The following is a 17,496-nucleotide window of genomic DNA, read 5'->3' on the forward strand; positions in this document are numbered from 1 at the left end:
GTGATACAAAGTAGTCAAAAACTTGCTTATATAAAGCTAAATTTACACCCTAGAATTTAACAATTTTAGGGCTGGTTAAGTGTTTATGGCACACATGGATAATAGCTAGCCTGCAGGCTACATGTGGTCATTCTGTTGACTCTGACTTGTCCTGCTGAAACAATCACTTAAATCTGGTGTTGGCACAGAAGTTGCACTTTTTCATTAAACCAGGCCCTTATACATTAAAACAAAGCACATGGGGAGCATAAGCATTAGTTCCACGTCAGTCAGATCTCATAGAACACGGGTCTCATCCAGAACTGCGGCCTGCCAGCCGGCCCGCCTGTCTGCTGGCTGGCAGGCTGCAGTTTGGATGGAGGGTGCAAGAGGCACTGTATTGGGGGAGAGCCGGTGAGCGAGGTGGAGTGGAGCTCACTCTCGGCCCATTCTCGAAGAGCACCTCCAAGCCGCCACCAGCACCTGCCGCCACCACCTCTTCCAGGGAAGTGGCTCTCTGGCTCTCTTTCTCTCTCAGCACCCCCAGCACCAGCCCAGCCAGCGGCTGCCTCAGCACCCAGCAGTGCTTCCTCCTCCTCCTCCTCCTCCTCCTCCTCTTCATCCTGCTTCAGCCGCCTTTGCTGTGGAGGCTGCCTGGGCTCGCCTCACAAAGTTTGCTCCTCTGTCATGGTGGGTGTAGCTGCTGCTCCTGAGTGCGCCTTTTTCTGAGAGGGGGCCCTCAGAGGAAGGTTGCCGGATCTCTCTCTCTCTCTCTCTCTCTCTCTCTCTCTCTTTCTCTCTGTTTGTGTGTGCACGCACCTGCGGGCACCTGTGAGGGGGCCGCCCCACTCTGTTTAATCTTGCAGATACCAATGGGCTTTTCTCCTTTGGTGATACTGTGACTTTTTTTTTAATTTTATGTTGTGCCCTCCCCCCCCCCCGCCTAGGCAGTTGCCAGCACTCCCTCCCTTCTCTGCTTCTTCCTCCTGCTCCTGCTGGTGGTGGTGATAGTGAGCCCCAGCTGGGCTAAGGAAACTCCTGGGCGGCTTCCTCGGGCTCTTGCTCTGCTTGGCAGAAAATCTGATGCAGCCCAGCCTCACCCAGACTCTGCCTCCAGCGGCCCCCAGGTAAATTGAGTTTTAGACCTCTGTCCTAGAAGTTACATGTCTTGTAAATAAATTGTATACAAAATGGCAGAGGACTGCCACTGCAACACATCACTGAATCTGCATTGCAGGGCAGCAGCAAGAAGTATGGCCTTGTGAAGCAGCCTCCATAAGCTGCGTATCTCTTTCTTATAACTAGTTTACATTTGCAGAAAAAAAGTTGCACTGTGACCTCTAAAAAGTGGTAGGAGTTGATCCAGTACTGTTTCACAGCAGCTTCAAGCAACCATGAAGTCCTTCAGGCAAGTCGATAGATTAGAACTGGAACACTTTAGTCTTCCTCTGTACTCGGAGTAGAATCCAGATGGGATGCTAGGTTTATAATCCTTCCATTACATCTAACACCAAAATGCAATCTTTTATCCCCCTCTCTTCGACTCCCCAAGAAGCTATAAAGCTGTACACATGTTTGCAGACTGTGGGTTGTGTTAATAATTCCTGCAATTCTACAACCCCTAGATACTCTAGCGATTGTACATAGCTATCATGAATAGGCCTCTGCTCAGGAGACTGAAATAACAAGTTGTTTATCCCCCACGTATTTCTTCTCTGTACTTACTTTCTGCTGTTTCTCTTTTAAGGCTAGCTGATTCTTAAGCTGTTCCACTAGATTTTTCATTGTAGTTGTTGGAGCTCTATTATTTGCTTCTTTTTGAGCCTCCAGCTCTGTCTTTACATTCATTAATTCTTTCTCCATCTGTGACAACAAGCTCCTTAATTCAGCCACTTCATCTTTCCATTTTTTCACTTCAGCAACATGCTTCTGTTCCACTCTAGCACAGCAAAATAATAATGATGACATCCATAGGATACACTGAATTTCAGATGGACTAACAAGGCTGAAATGCTACAGCGCTTTGATTATAATTATAAAGATTCCCAGAAGTGGCCTGTGGGAGCAAAGCACTGTTTTTGTATGAAGTATAAATATTTCTGAATAAGGAAAAAAAACAACCTCATTTTATTTCAGCTCAAAGAACAGGCACTTGTATGATCACCATCAAGATGGAGAGTACTAAACCCATCCAATATAGACTCCCTCTACCTCTGCCAGACATCCATACGATGTTTCCACAGGGGCCAATCAAAACAGAAGTCACTGTGCATAGGCTCAATCTGGATTTTGTGCTATTGAGACTATATTGCTTACATAGATCTCTAAGCGGAAACAAAATCTAAAGCACACCATAATGTAGAACATGGACAGGATGTATGGAGCTGATCCCTCACTATACAGTGGTGCCTCACAAGACGATGTTAATACGTTCCGCGAAAATCGCTGTCTTGCGAAAACATCGTCTTGCGAAATGCAGTTCCCCATTGGGATGCACTGAAATCCATTTAATGTGTTCCAATGGGGGAAAAATCATTGTCCCGCAAAAATCGCCCATAGGAAAACCATTTTGTGAAGCTGTCAAAATTGCTATCTTGTGAAAAAACGTCCCTAAAAAACGTTTTGCGAAGCGCAGACCCAGCTGTCAAAATCGTCGTCTTGCGAAAAACCGTCCCGAAAAAAAAGTCTTGCGAAGCATCATCTAGTGAAAATCGCCCATAGGGAAAACAGTTTTGCGAAGCACTATAGCGATCGCAAAAAACCATCGTCTTGCGAATTAACCGTTTTGCGAGGTAATCATCTAGCGAGGCACCACTGTATATATTTTGAGAACAAGTAAGGCATAAATAGTCTTTAAGAAGTACTGCTCAGAATCCTATTGGTGTTCATGTAAGATTTGCAAGTTGCCAGGTTATGTCTCAATGATATGCTTGGTCATATGCCCAACTGCACAACCAAAATGTACCTAGGCCTACTTACTCATCAATTAGCCATGGCAAATTACACGAAGCATATAATAACATCTATGGGATTTGGCCACAAAATATTATAATTTCACAAAGAAGAACTGTTAAGTACTTTTGAAACACTTTGGATCAGATATACCCTAGGGAAGAATACATAGTTATTTTAAAAGATACACCCAGCTTATTATTGTTATTATTCAAAATATCAGACATAGTCAATCAAAATTATAAAAATATTGACTATTATTATATAACAGATACTAAACTAAAACTTAAGTATCTGTTAAATACTAGCGTAGTATATATGTTGCTCCTAATATTGCCATGTTTTGTAGATCTGATAGTATTATTTCTGGGATCTGCAACCACTTATAATACTCTGTGAAATTTCTTGATATTTTCCCCAAAGCCCCGATGATGATAGGGACCACTGAAATGTGTTTCATCCACAAGCGAGATATTTTGATTGTCATATCTCTATATTTTGTTAGTTTTCCCAGTTCTTATCTTCAACTCCATCATCCCCTGGAACTGCAATGTCAATGATCTAGATGTTTCTTCATTCTATTACTACTATGTCTGGTGTATTATGTTCAAGGTGTCTATCAGTTTGGATCTGCAAATCCCGTAAGATCTTGAGTTCATCATCTTCTGATACCTTCTCTATCTGAAGTTCCCATGGCTTTTTGAGTCCAATAAGTTATATTTTTTGTATAATGACCAGTGTGCTAATTTTGCCACTCTAACATGTCTAATTTTGTTTGGACATTTGCAGATGAAGTATGGCACTATTTCATCTTTTTCTTGGCAGAATTGACATTTCCTGTTAGCAATAATTCCTTGGATCTTAGCTTTTATCACGCTGGTTTGGAGTGCTTGTTCTTATGCAACAAAAATCAAGCCTTTTATTTTTTTTCTTAAGGGTCTCCAGTTTTAGCCATGCCCATGTTGGAATAAGATCATGCTTTCCATCAGTATTTCTCAGGTGTTGTCCATATAGTGGTTTATTTTTTCCAACTATTTAATTTCTTTTCAAATTGTTGTTTCTTATATTGAACCTTTGTTTCTTTTGTTTTCAAAATATTCTCCATTTTCATTGCCTTAAAAAAATTTCTCCACTTGTACTGATATAATCATTTACACTTCTTTATCCTCCTCTACTACCTGCTGTATTTGTATTAATCCATGACCTCAGATTTTTTGTGGTAAATATAATCAGTCCACATCAATTTTAGGATGCAGTGTATGATGTATGTTCATTAGTTTCTGTGCTTTTTGATCCACTTCTTCTAATTTGTTTCGAAGCCAATCTATTATTCCAGGTGGGTATCTAATTATTGGAACAACCCATGTGTTTATGGCTTTGATTGTATTTTCCACAGTCTTTTGATATATTCCCTTTCTGTCAGGTCTTTAACTTTTGTGTGCACACTGTTATCTGCTTCTAATATTCCAGGGACTTATAATTTTCATCACTTCATAGTGATTTTATAAATATTGCCATTTTTAAAGTCTGTTTCATCTAGTTTTTGGATCTTGCCACAGGGTATAGACAGAGCTGCATATTTGTCGATTCCAAATTTTAGTCACTAAATATCTGCACTGTGTTTAGCAGTGATTCTATCTCCATGGAACTTTTTGCAGATAGTTTTAAGTCATCCACGTATAACAGATGATTGCTTTTCCTGCTTGTTCTTCCCCAATTTCTTCACCATGGGCCATTAAGACAATTTTTCATTTTTCGGTGTTTTTCTTGAGGAACTTCTGAATGTGTTCTCGAAGGCTTTCACAACTGGGATCCGATGGTTGCTGTAGGTTTTTCGGGCTCTTTGGCCATGTTCTAGAGGTTTTTTCTTCCTAACGTTTCACCAGTCTCTGTGACCGGCATCTTCAGAGGACAGGACCTAGAACTCTGTCTGGAACCTACAACAACTATCAAACTTCTGAATGTTTTTGCTAATCCCAAACATTTTAAGGCAGGTTTTAATCCAGCTGTATGGCAAAGAGTAAAATGCCTTTTTATACTCTATCCAGGCCATGTTAAGGTTTCTTTTTCTTCTTTTTGCATTCTTCAGTATTATTTTATCAATAAGCATCTGATCTTTCTTGCCTTTTGACTTTTTAAAGCTCCCTTTCTGTTCAGTTGGGTTTAGGAAGATTTCAGTTAAGTAATTATATATTGATCTTGCAAGTACTCCTGTGAGGAGCTTAAACATTGTAGGAAGGCATATAATTGGTCGATAATTACTAGGTTCATTGCCCTTTTGATTATCTTTTATTATCAGAAATGTCGTCATCCAGTCTTCAGTTGTAGAATTTTGAAGTGGTTAAATTTCACTGCTATATGTTGATGATGATCATCATCATCATCATGGAATTTATCAACTACATTGTAATTATCCATGTATTTCTTTAGATTTCCAGCAAAAAAACAGAAGTATTTGGAAGCAGTAATATGGAACGTACTAGGATGATGCTGAATGAAAGATTCAAAGGTTGGGAATTGCAACCAATTTTTGTTTAATGAAACAACGAACAGCAATGTTTTTATTTTCACTATATTATCAAAGAATGCTCCTGAAAACAGAAACAGTATCTTTAAATGAAGTCAGTGAGATTAGAATTTATTTCCTGCACACTTTTATCAAGGTTTTACAAAGTTTAAATAAATAGCTGTATCTCAACCTATAAGCATGTAATTTATATTGTGAAGTGTAACTCAAGTTTAGACTTACTGAGCTCTGATTCTATCAAATTCCTTCATTTTTGCCAGGGTAATTTGCTTTTGTTTTTGTAAATCAGATGAAGTTTTCTTTAATTTGCTCAGAAGGGAAGCAAGGGAGCTGTCTTGTTCTGCTACAGTTTGTTCCATCTCTGCTAGACGAATTAGATGTTTATTTGCTGGTACAGCTAAAGAAGGCTTTTTCATCAATTCCTGTAGAAGAAAGTATATTTTAGGGAGAATAAATATTTCACTATTTACTTGATATCACCACTTTTGTTCTAAGTAACCTAGATGAAATTTCTTCTAGATACAAATCTAAATAAGATTAATTCACCTTCTCATATCCTGCATTTCAAGCACACACCTGAATCTAAATTAAATTACTGATTTCTATTGGCAATTTTTATTGGCAATTTCAGCATCTTATTATCAAAAAGAATTTTAATATGGTACAACAGCCCTGCTGAACGTTATGGAAAAGCTGTTTGAAAAACTGTCAGTGAGACCTATTGTGGAGTAAACAGTTTATCACTATACTAAACATGAAAAAAGACAGTTTCTCTTTGCAGTATATATATATGAGCATTCTTATGAGCTTGATAGATCAAGATGGTACATTAAGATGGAAACCTAAAATGGTGACTGAAGAGTGACAGAGAAATCATTGCCAACCCTGAAGTAAGCAGGGTTGTTTCAGTTAAAAGGAACTCCATGGATTCAGTTAAAAGGAACTCCAGTGTACATCAAAGCTGCAAGGGCAAGAATCATAATGTCTATTAATTCTGCCCGCCACGTTTCAACACCCTAGGATGCCTTCCTCCCCGCAACAATATTTCAGAACTGAACCGTCAAAATTAGCTTGGGGAAAGAGGGGTGAAAGGTCTGCAACACACAGTTCTATAAGTCAACTTCTATTGCAGTTTTCTGAATCCAGGCCAAAGTAACATTAGCAGCAGCAGTTTCTCAAATCCAACAACATTCTTGTAAGCATCCATCAGTGTAAAGGAACCTTCTTCACCATCTCCTATGGAGCCTCCATGCTAATTGAAAATTTCATCCAAGAGGATTCCCAGCTTCCTAAAGCAAGTTTGAACACATGGAATATCTTGCAGAAGAGGGGGAAATTGCCCCTGCTTTGCCTGACAGAAGCAAACCTGTCAGCAGATTAAAAGTGGTAGATTCCCTCTAACAATAACTGCCATGACAGTTAATAATCATATCAGCTGCCCATTTCTTTTTCCCTTTTGTGACCTAAATACTCAAACTTTTATCCTACGATTAATCCTATCTATAGTACACCTACTGACACAATGGGATTTAAACAAGAATTCACTAACAGTTCAGCCATTAATTCAGTATATCTAGTCCCTACTTGTGTCTAGCAACAAGGCACAGGTTTCATTTTTTTAAAAAAACACCATACTTACTAATGCAGTTTGCTTAAATTTATTAAAGGAATTGTCTGTATGTAAATCCAATTTTTGATGTAGCATTCTTAGGTCTTCTTCATGTTTCTTTGCAATTTCCTCCTGTTCCTAAGTAATACAGAATACACAGTACTTAGTACTATTGATTTGCATATTACTACTTTATTATTATTATTATTATTATTATTATTATTATTATTATTATTATTATTATTATTATTATTATTATTATTATTATTATTATTATTATTATTATCATCATCATCATCATCATCATCATCATCATCATCATCATCATCATCATCATCTGTAAACTTAATTCTGATTTATGGTGGTCCTTTTCAGGGTTTTCTTCTGGCACTTCTGGGACTATGCAGTATGTCCAAGGCTAAACAGGCTGGCTCTTCTGCAGGGCAGAGCGGAGAATCAAATTCTCAACCTCTGCCTCTACAGCCAGGTGCCCACCTCACTGAACAATCCAGCCAGTTGTAGTACATTCCTTCTGATCATAAATACCTCTCTGGCTTTGGCTAAAAGATGTTGGTACTTTTTCAACACTTCCTCTTTTTGATTTAATCTTGCTTGCATATTTGCAATTGTCTGATGTGCAATTTTCAGGGCATGAGGAGGCTCTTCTTTCCGATCAATCTCTGCTATTATTTTCTCTCTTTCAGATGATGCTGGTAAAGAAAGTCTTAGTTCATTTATGACCCTGTCCCGTGACAAGATATTTTTCTCTGCTTTCCATAAAGCAGCTTCTTTTTCTTTCAGTTTCTGCAATAAAAGTAATTATAGCTGTGAAAATGATCATAAAAATAAATCTGATAACATGTGGATTTTATACCACTATTTTTATCACTGACATCTTGGATTAAATATTTGTATTTTTAAAACATAAGTATTAAAAATTACTGCCATAAATTGTATAGCAGCAGGCAGAAGGGTTCTATCAGCGAAAATCCTATTAATTATGTCTGCCAGAATAACTCCATTGGTGTAACTTCCAGCAGCAAATTGTCACCACAATTAAGAAGTCAGTAAAAAGATTTCATATTACACAGCTGTATGACTTGGTGTGCAATAGAAAGTATATACACTGACTTCTTAACTTCAGCAACTCAACCTTGAATATTATGACAACAGAGTAGTACCAGTATAAATATGCAATAGGATTCTGGTCATTCTATTTCCACCCTCTTGTGTGCTTCCCATACACATTTTGTTGGGATTGGCAATGGTAATTTGCAGACATTAAAGGCTTCCCCAGGTTGAAAAGGATTCCAAGGAAGACTTTAAAAAATTGGGGGGTGGGAGGGAAGAGAGATTAGAAACTTTTGATTAAGGATAAAAGGCCCCAGTTGATGACATCATCAGACTTATGCACACAGAGCTGTACCAACAGGATTCCAGCTGAAAATAACTACTAAGCAACTTCATAAAATCTTCAGCCTACTACCCATTCTATACCTCTTCTAAAGATCTGCAGGCGGCCTGTATTTCCGAGATTGTTCGAACATGTTCTCTAATTTTCTTTACAGCTTGCTCAAGCTGATGTGGAAGTGGCAAACTAGGATCTGGAATGGATCCTGTCGCTTCATCAAACTGTAAATGAAGGGGGAAAAAAACATAAAGGCTGCTCTGTTTCTGATAGTCAACACAAACACTAATCCAATTCAAATAAAATCAAAATTATTACCTTCTGAGCTGTGCTCAATAAATCTTTTTGTTGACGTTCATATAAATCTAACTGGCGTTCCAATTCTACTTCTCTTTGATCCCAGGCCATCTGCCGCTCCTCATGAAACTAAAAGTTTAGACAACATTATTAAGAATTTTACAAAAAAGCATCTGAGCCAGTACAATTATATCACAGATCACAAATTTCTAACATTAAAATTAAAAATATGTGAGGGCTTTAAATACAGTATCACCAGCAACATTCCTAAAATTGTATTCTTAAAACTTTTAAACACAGTCACACAATGCTGTATATGCTTTTCTGTACCTTGTTCTGGTGTACAAGTTCCTCCTCCAAGTTACTGATTGTATGTTCATATTCAGAAAGGATATTGTTCAAATATTTAATTTCTTCATTTTTCTTGGCTAATTCACGGTTTAATTTCAGTTCCTGAAGACGTAGTTCTTCAATTTTCATATGCCACTCAACTACCTGATAATATATGATTACTGGACATTATTCAATAATGAAATTGGACTGTTTCCAGTACAGCAATTTAGTAGCAAGCTATGATAGGAAAAACTGCTATGGCACTTTAGCAGATTAACTGGATCACTGTTGGAAGAGATCTGATAGGAAAATATCTACTTATCTAATAAGATGAAAAGGTAATAGATATAAAGGTCTAACAGCTGAAATGTATTATGGCATAAACTTAAGCTGTGGTCAGTCCCTGCAACACCCATTGCAGAGCAAATAATTATGATTGAAAAATTAAACATCAGACATTCTTGATACACTAACACAGTGGTCCCCAACCTTTTTGAACTCGTGGACCAGTTGGGGGTACGGGGTACGTGTGCCGGGGGCAGGTCACCCCCCCACACGCATGCATGGATGACGTGAGGCACTCTCACAGGGGGTGTGGCAGGGCATGCTTGTGAGGGTGGGCAAGCCATGCACGCATGAGGGTGCGTGTATGCAGGGTGGAAGGGAGATCTGTCTCCATGGCCCGGTCCTGCCAAGGCCACAGACCAGCACTGGGCCGCAGACCGGGGGTGGGGACCCCTGCACTAACACGCATCTAATGGATACTTTTGTACTCTGATAGATTAATAAAATGAACACAGAGATAATTAAACATTAATATAGAAGAACATGAGTGCTAGAGTAGTGACAGTGGTAGGCTAGAACAAACCTTCATTGAACTTTTGTATTGGAACCACTTCATATTAAGGATTATTTAAACTCACAATTATATTGTATCCCCAATTTCACGGGCAACAGCCTACTATTATAAGCAAATAAGAACTGTGCTGGATCTGAACTAAACTGTCTCTTTAGTTCAGCATTTTGTTCACCCATGGGCTAGATGCAGGACATAAGCACAACAGCTCAGTAAAGCAGGCTATATAGAGCCATTATGACTACTAGTAGTCTTCTCTCATCATGAACTGCCTTAATCCTCTTTTGAAGCCATCGAAGAACAAAGGAAGTAAGACCCCATGGATCACTGCACTGCGCCAAGGACTAATCAATCAACATAAACAACAAACTGAATTTGAGGTGGGGGAACAAAAATATGGAACAACAAAGTTCAAAGTGGTACCTCAAGTTAAATGTGTCCCATCACAAACCTTTTGCGCTCCTCTTGTGTCTTTTAACGTGGCAGTGAGTTCTTCTAACTCTTTTAGTTTCACCTCCAACTCCAGTGTTCTGTTCTCTGCATTTCGATGCTCTTGCTGAGCACGTTGGACTTCCTCCATAGTTTTTCTTTTATCATTCTGAAGCTGAATCATGGTCTTGGAAAACTTCTCCTGTTCAGCTAGGGGTAAAGCACCACTGAATTGCCTCCGCAGTGACTGAACAGTCTGGCGTAGGTGATTAGCTCTATTCCTCCCCTCAAGTCGTGCATAATATAATGCTTGCTCTTTCTCATCCAGTTTCTGCTCTAGGCGCATATTAGTAACTTCTGCTTTCTGGAATTTTGACACTGCAGCCTCTAGCTTGGATTCAGCAGTAGCTCCACTAATCTGAAGAGCCACAATATGTTGATGTAATTTTGCAATAAGTGTTTTCTCATCCGACTGTGCCTACAGGCAAAATAAGATACCATAAAATACAGAAGATCAATTGTGTTTCTACAACATATATATGTGAAATTGTGGCATAATTACTGGTTATCCATTATTGTAGCAAGGTCCAGACCTGATAGTCCAATATCTGCATTCTGAGTGATTCCACTTCTTTTTCTCTGGATTGCTGGTGATTCTCCAAAGCAGCAACCTGCATCTTGGCAATGTCAGAAAGCTCTCTTAGCCTATCGCAATAAAAGTGAAAACACTTCCAGTGAATAGTGGTTGGAGCAATGGTATTTGTTTCATTAGTTATGAGCAAAATTAAACCATTTCACATGACTCAGACCATCTCTTAGATCAACACATCAAAAACGTCAGAATTATGAAGGTATCAAGAGTTTAGTACATTGTGTGAGCTTTGAGAGATGCCGTGGCCACTGGAAACCATGGGCATGACTACTACCACAATATAGCCCCATAGCTCCCTAAGGAGAGGGTCTAGTCTCTTCTTGCTTATGGAGAGGTCTGGTTCATGGCAGGTGGTCACAGAATACTGCACCTTGAATTATTTTCCAATTAGGTGTTTGAGGATTCTATACAAATGAAAAATGTGTTTAAAAGCCACAAAACCTGTTTTTTGCCCCACTCACAGAACTACATGGTATGGTCGAATTACATAACAATCGGGTAAGTTATAGACCCACAACATATTGCATGATGTATGTCTTGATGTTTTTTAGCAGTGATAAAGCAATATTTTCTAATATCAGAAAAAAACAGACTTATTAATAGCAGTCCAAACGTCAGTTCAATTCATCTAAATTGTATGGGTTTATTTTAATTGCCTATTCAGTTCTATTTATTTTATTCTATATTCTTTTTCATACTTTAGAGAAACCTGAGAAATCTGAATGAAGAACACTGTAAAATTCTTGAAATAAAACAATTCAGAAACTGCATTTTGAAGAGAGGTGCATACACCAATTTTAGAGTTCTGTTTATAGAAGCTGTTTCCAGAGAACTCCAAATGCCTCATAAAATTTCTCCAAATTTGCTGAGCAATTTGGAAATGAACTGTAGCAGTTATTTTTTAAATTGTTAATATATAAGGAAGGGAGGGAAGCTATGAAACTTGTTCTGATAGTAGCTTCCCAGCATGCTCTGGCCTTCTTCCACTGAAAGCTGCAGTCAAAGATGCATGACCACTTTAAAACTTACTTTGACACCTCAATCTTTAGTTCTGTTTCACTTTTCTCCAGATCCATTATTCGACATCTGTCTGCTTCACTGACTGCTTTGCTCACACTGCTTGACAGCTCATCTCGCAAGGACTGTTCCACTTTCTGTGCTTCAAGGTTGATTTTTGTAAGCTAAGATAAAGGTTCAGCAAATATATTTGAACTTTTAATGCAATGTTATTCAACCAGTACAAAACAATTTTTGTACATGGGTGGCCATGTGATCCAGAAAGTGCCAACTCTTCCTTTTAAAACACATGCTAGAAGGATCTTGATTATTTTCTGTTCCACCTGTATTTAAAAGAACCAAGCAATTTCACCTCATATGCCCCCTTCATATGTTACTAGCTATATATATTTTTTGGAGTGTGGATATACTCAGTGGTTTAAGTCTCTGGATGCAAAGCCAGAAGTTAGCCGCCTAGAGTGGTCGAAATGACTAGATAGGCGGGGTATAAATACAATAAGTAAGTAAGTAAGTAAGTAAGTAAGTAAGTAAGTAAGTAAGTAAGTAAGTAAGTAAGTAAGTAAGTAAGTAAGTAAGTAAGTAAGTAAGTAAGTAAGTAAGTAAGTAAGTAAGTAAGTAAGTTGGGAGTTTGAGTCCCACTGTGCTTCCAAGGAAAAGAGCCAGCGTGTAGCCATGGGCAAGCTGCACAGTCCCAGAACACCCCCAGAAGAAGGGAATATAAACTACTCCTGTTCTTTTTCTACCTTGAAAATCCTGAAAAGGGTTACCATAAGTTAGAATTGACTTGATAGCATATGATTATTATTATGATATATCAGGTATCATAAGAAATAACTGTGACATTATATAAAATGAGAAATCAAATTAACCTATGTACAGTGGTGCCTCGCATAACGAGCGCACTGTTTAACGACGAATCCGCATAGCGATCTATTTTTTTGGATCGCTAATGCAATCACATTGCTATGTTTTAATAGCCTAAACATCGCATTGCGATGATCGGTAAGCGTTTGTGATGTTTGCGGAACAGCTGATCGGTGGTTCCAAAATGGCCGCTGGGTGCCCAAAATGGCCGCTGGAACCATTTCGCGCAATTTCCTCGCTTACCAAGGCGGCGAAAATGGCGGCGCTGTGGAGGATCTTCGCATAACGGTGAGTTTTCTCCCCACAGGAACGCATTAAACGCATTGCGATGTTTCCGGATAGCGACGATTAATCCGGAACAGATTAACATCGCTATGCAGGGCACCACTGTATTAAGGCAACATGGTGCCAGTTTTAATTACAGAAAGTAGTTACTAGGCTATGCACTTAGGAACAGTCCAGAAAGAGAATCACAGAAACTGAATGATATTTCTCAGAGAACAAAAGAAGAGTTCAGGAATATTCAACAAAGCCCAGAAGAGCAAATTATTAGTGGACTACCCGAGGCGGAGGAGATAACACACTGGGAATTCTAAGCACTATCTTATATACTTGAGACAAATGATATAAAAAAGCTTGATGGCCAACCTCAGCAAATTTTGCTTCTAGTTCAATGTTGCGTTCTTCTACTTGCTTTAATGTATTCTGTAAGTGTTCATACATTTGCTGGGAGTGCTCTGCCCTCTGCCTTTCATTTAGTTCTTTCATTTCCAGCATAGTGATTTTCTTAGAAATAGAAACAATCTCCGTGTTGGTTATAGCTTTTGTAGCCTTGTCTGTAGTACTGTCTCCTTCTACAAATCAATAGTATAACACCAATCTTTTGTTATACATACATGTTTAGAAAAAGATACACAACATAAAAGTCTAAATTACGGAACTACAAATTAATATTTTTTCAGTATCACTGAACACTATCTTTTGGCACAGTAAACAGCAGTAATTGTGTTTTTAACTGGCCTTAGCCTAATCAAATATTAAGATATCATAAAATCTGGGAATCCATGTGTTGATTGTCTACTACAGATTTTAGATTCAGGACTGGCTGTTATTGGTTCTCTCTCTTTTCATCAGCTTTAGAATGGAGTGGGCAGCTATCTGCAGCCACTTTCCAGTATCTAATGTTAGTGTTGTGCTCACTGAATCAGTTTCCTTAGCATGTCTTACAGTACCTTTAAGACTAAGTATATCTTATTTTTTATAATCTTTTGTTTGTCCAAGCACATATCTTCAGATAGTCCCTCCCCTTCCTCATTACTTGAAATAAGCCCCAGACATCCTGAAAGATTTGGACGTGGCACAAAGGGCTTCATGAGGGAGGAGAAAAGGAATATGTTCTGTCACATTCACAGAAATATGCTAGTGCAATGTGAGATCCTGCCCATCATAAGTAAAGAAGATATGAAATCTCACTGAGGCACTAATTTCAATATAGAGACTATTTTTTGAATAAGACAATGTGCTTGAAAGTGAGCATAAAAGACTCTCACAGATTACTTTTATGATATATTCAGATTATGTTCTTATTCAGTAAATACAAAGCTAAAAAAGTTACAAAGCTACTTAAGACTTTTATTAAGCTTTGAAAACAATATGAAACAAAGGAGACACATTAATTTCAGGAAAAGAAGGGGGAAAGTATGTAACTTTCCTCAGGTTTTAAAAAGGTAATCAACTCCAGCTTTTACTAGATGAGGATAAAATACAGAACTTCATACTATTAAACATGTAGAACAAGCAGTGGCCTTACCCAACTTTGCTATTTGCTCCCAAGCTTGCTCAACTGTATGAAGCTTCTCTTTTGTAATTTCCAATTCCTTGTTTAAACACTCCAGCTGTTTTTTCAGGGATGCATTCTCATGCTGTGGCAATATATGAAACAATGTTACAAAATAATTTTAGTGTCAACTTGGAGGGAAATAAAGTTTTGCACAATGACTGACAAACCATCATGACACTAATGAAAAGACATCTGCCAATAGCAATGACACTCTTGAGTCAATAAGAAAGGGGGGAACTAGAAAAGGGAATCTTTTTCTCATTTTCAAGTTCTTTCATAGATTCCAAAGGTTTTATTTAAATGAAAGGGGGGCATGAAAATTATGTGGGTTTTTTTAGTTCACCTCTCACATTAATTGTTCCTCCATCTAAATCACGTGGGAACTTCACTGCAGCTGCCAGGCTGTTCACTCTGCAAAGCCCACTCTTCCTCCCTCTGCTCCTTCGCTTGATGCCACTGCTACTGCCAACCGTGCTTTCCCCTCACCCTCCTTCCTTTGCTGCTACCATCCTGCTCCTTAGCCTCCAAGGGCTAAGGGAAGGAGCAGAGGGAGAAAGAGTGGGTCTGCTTTCCTCCCTGCCACCATGCTCCTTAGCCTCCTTTTCTCACCACCGCTGCCACCGTACTCCTTAGCCTTTTGGCAGGCTGAACAGCCCAATTTCCTCTCCTCTCCTTCCCTTGTTCCCACTGCCACTGCCACTACACTCCTGGGCCTCTTGCCAATCCTTTCAGACTCACTTTCCTTTCCTCCTCATTCCCTCATTGCTGCTGTACTCCTTATCTTCCTGTCAGCCTTGGCTTACCCATTGCTGCCAAAGAGAAAACAAACCAAAATGAACTGAAAGAGCTGCCACTTTCCCTAGTAAGTCATAGGAGCAGTGCCCCCCTAGCAAAAAATAACTGAAAGATGCACCCCCTAAAACAGACCTGGGCAAAATGCGGCCCACGGGCCACATACAGCCTGAGAGCCGCTCCTGTCCGGCCCGGCTCCAGTCACCCAGCACGGCAGTAAGCAAAACTCGCGAGATCCAACGGTGGGATCTCACGAGTTTTGACTGTTACTCTTGAGCCGCAGGCTGCGGAGCCTGTGGCTCAAGAGGCCGAAAGCAATCCTTGCGCAGGCAACGTGATGACACATCACGTCGCCTGTGCAGGATAGAAAACAGTCGGAGAGGAAGGCCGCGGGGGAACAGAGGACAGGTGAGTTAGCTCAGTGTCAGTGTTTTTTTTTCCCTCCCCCCCCACGTGGTAACAAATTACAACACTCACATAGTTAATTCCCTAAAAAGTAGTTCGCTCACCGCAGGCCCTCACCCAATGGGTTTCATTTTATTTTTAAGTAAAATTGGTTCGGACCCAGAACACAGTTCAGATTTTTCATGTGGCCCCCTATAGAAATTGCCCACCCCTGCCCTAAAAGAATCCAAATTTAAATGGAAATGAAAGTTTCTCATGTTTATTTGTGAATTTCGTTGTATGGTATACTGTGTATATACTTACAATGACAATAAATTATTATTATTATTATTATTATTATTATTATTATTATTATTATTATTATTATTATTATTATTATTATTATTATTATATCTCTATCCATCCAAAGGACACATAGAGACTTTAGTTTTCACAGAGTAGCTTATCTGTGCTTTTCCTTTCTAGTCCCGCTAAAAATAAAGAGAGTGGAATCTCTTGTTGAATTTGCACTGAGACCTTAGAAATTAAGTAGAGGGCTACAAGACAGGAATCTAAAGTTATTTCAAGCTAACACAATGCAAGCAGTATTACCTCTAGGTGCTCCAGATTAGCTGTTCGTTGAACAAGCAAGTTGTCTTTTTGTAGCATATCCCTATATTTAGCCGTTAAGTCATTATATTGTTTATTAGCCATTTCTAGCTCATTGAGAGGAACACTGTTATCCAAAACCTTTTGTAGTGCTGATATCTTGAAGGTTGCCATTTCCTACATAAAAAAGAGGAATATGTTTACAGCGGTGCCTCGCAAGACATTTTTTCCATGGAAATAGCTATCTTGCGAAAAAATCGTCTTGTGAAACCCAGTTCCCCATTGGAATGTACTGAAATCTATTTCAAGCATTCCAATTGGGGGGGGGGCATCACTGTCTTGCGAAAATTGCCCAAAGAAGATGTTGTTTTGCAAAACAGTTCCCCATACCATATTGGGGAAAAGCAATCCCCTCACCTACACTGCCTTTAGAAATTCAATGGGTCTCAGATGGCCTCCCCCCTCTTTCTCTCTCCAGTAACAAAGAAAGGGAGTGAAAGGAGTCAAAGCAGCCCCCTGGCTCCTGATAATGGTGACTCCTTCTGCCCTGATCCTTTACCACAAGGGAGAAAAAGAGGAAGAATGCAATACATCACCAGGACTTGCTACCTTTGCAATAGGTCCTGATGAGGAGAGAGAGAGATGAAAAGGAATCTAGAAAAACCAGGGAAATCACAAGTGCAATCTCCTATTAACACAAATTATGCAGTTGAGTTCCCCCCATTTGGGGAAATCACAGCACACCCGAAATGCAATGGATGAGCTTCCCCCTGGGAAAACCACTTTTATGACATGGTACTTCCCCTGCAAGGTATGAGTTGGAATGGCCCTTGCACCTCCTACCCCCTTTTGTCCCCTGACCCCCCCAAGGCATGGTGACCCCCTGGCTGCACCTCCCACTCAGTACAGGGCTGCACAGCCCCAGTCCTGCCAGAGGCCAAGATATCT

General features: G+C 39.3%; 1 protein-coding gene and 1 non-coding gene across 3 annotated transcripts in view; both read right to left on the reverse strand.

Annotated features, from left to right (window-relative positions):
- CEP290 (centrosomal protein 290) overlaps positions 1–17,496 on the reverse strand; it is a 65,705-nt gene that overhangs the window by 20,675 nt on the left and 27,534 nt on the right. For both annotated transcript variants that reach the window (XM_073000296.2, XM_073000295.2), the window contains exons 25-37: positions 16,552–16,725; positions 14,734–14,845; positions 13,572–13,777; positions 12,072–12,223; positions 10,984–11,095; positions 10,413–10,868; positions 9,103–9,267; positions 8,794–8,901; positions 8,565–8,699; positions 7,614–7,871; positions 7,098–7,205; positions 5,681–5,880; positions 1,705–1,918 (exon numbers count right to left, since the gene is read on the reverse strand). In XM_073000296.2, the coding sequence (XP_072856397.2) occupies positions 1,705–1,918; positions 5,681–5,880; positions 7,098–7,205; positions 7,614–7,871; positions 8,565–8,699; positions 8,794–8,901; positions 9,103–9,267; positions 10,413–10,868; positions 10,984–11,095; positions 12,072–12,223; positions 13,572–13,777; positions 14,734–14,845; positions 16,552–16,725 (2,400 nt within the window). The remainder of the gene's footprint in view (positions 1–1,704; positions 1,919–5,680; positions 5,881–7,097; positions 7,206–7,613; positions 7,872–8,564; positions 8,700–8,793; positions 8,902–9,102; positions 9,268–10,412; positions 10,869–10,983; positions 11,096–12,071; positions 12,224–13,571; positions 13,778–14,733; positions 14,846–16,551; positions 16,726–17,496) is intronic.
- On the reverse strand, positions 17,212–17,367 carry LOC140707872 (U1 spliceosomal RNA). The gene has a single exon (XR_012088029.1). It is a non-coding gene; the product is annotated as a U1 spliceosomal RNA (small nuclear RNA).

The sequence above is a fragment of the Pogona vitticeps genome, chromosome 5 (assembly GCF_051106095.1).
Source record: "Pogona vitticeps strain Pit_001003342236 chromosome 5, PviZW2.1, whole genome shotgun sequence".
Lineage (NCBI taxonomy): Eukaryota > Metazoa > Chordata > Lepidosauria > Squamata > Agamidae > Pogona > Pogona vitticeps.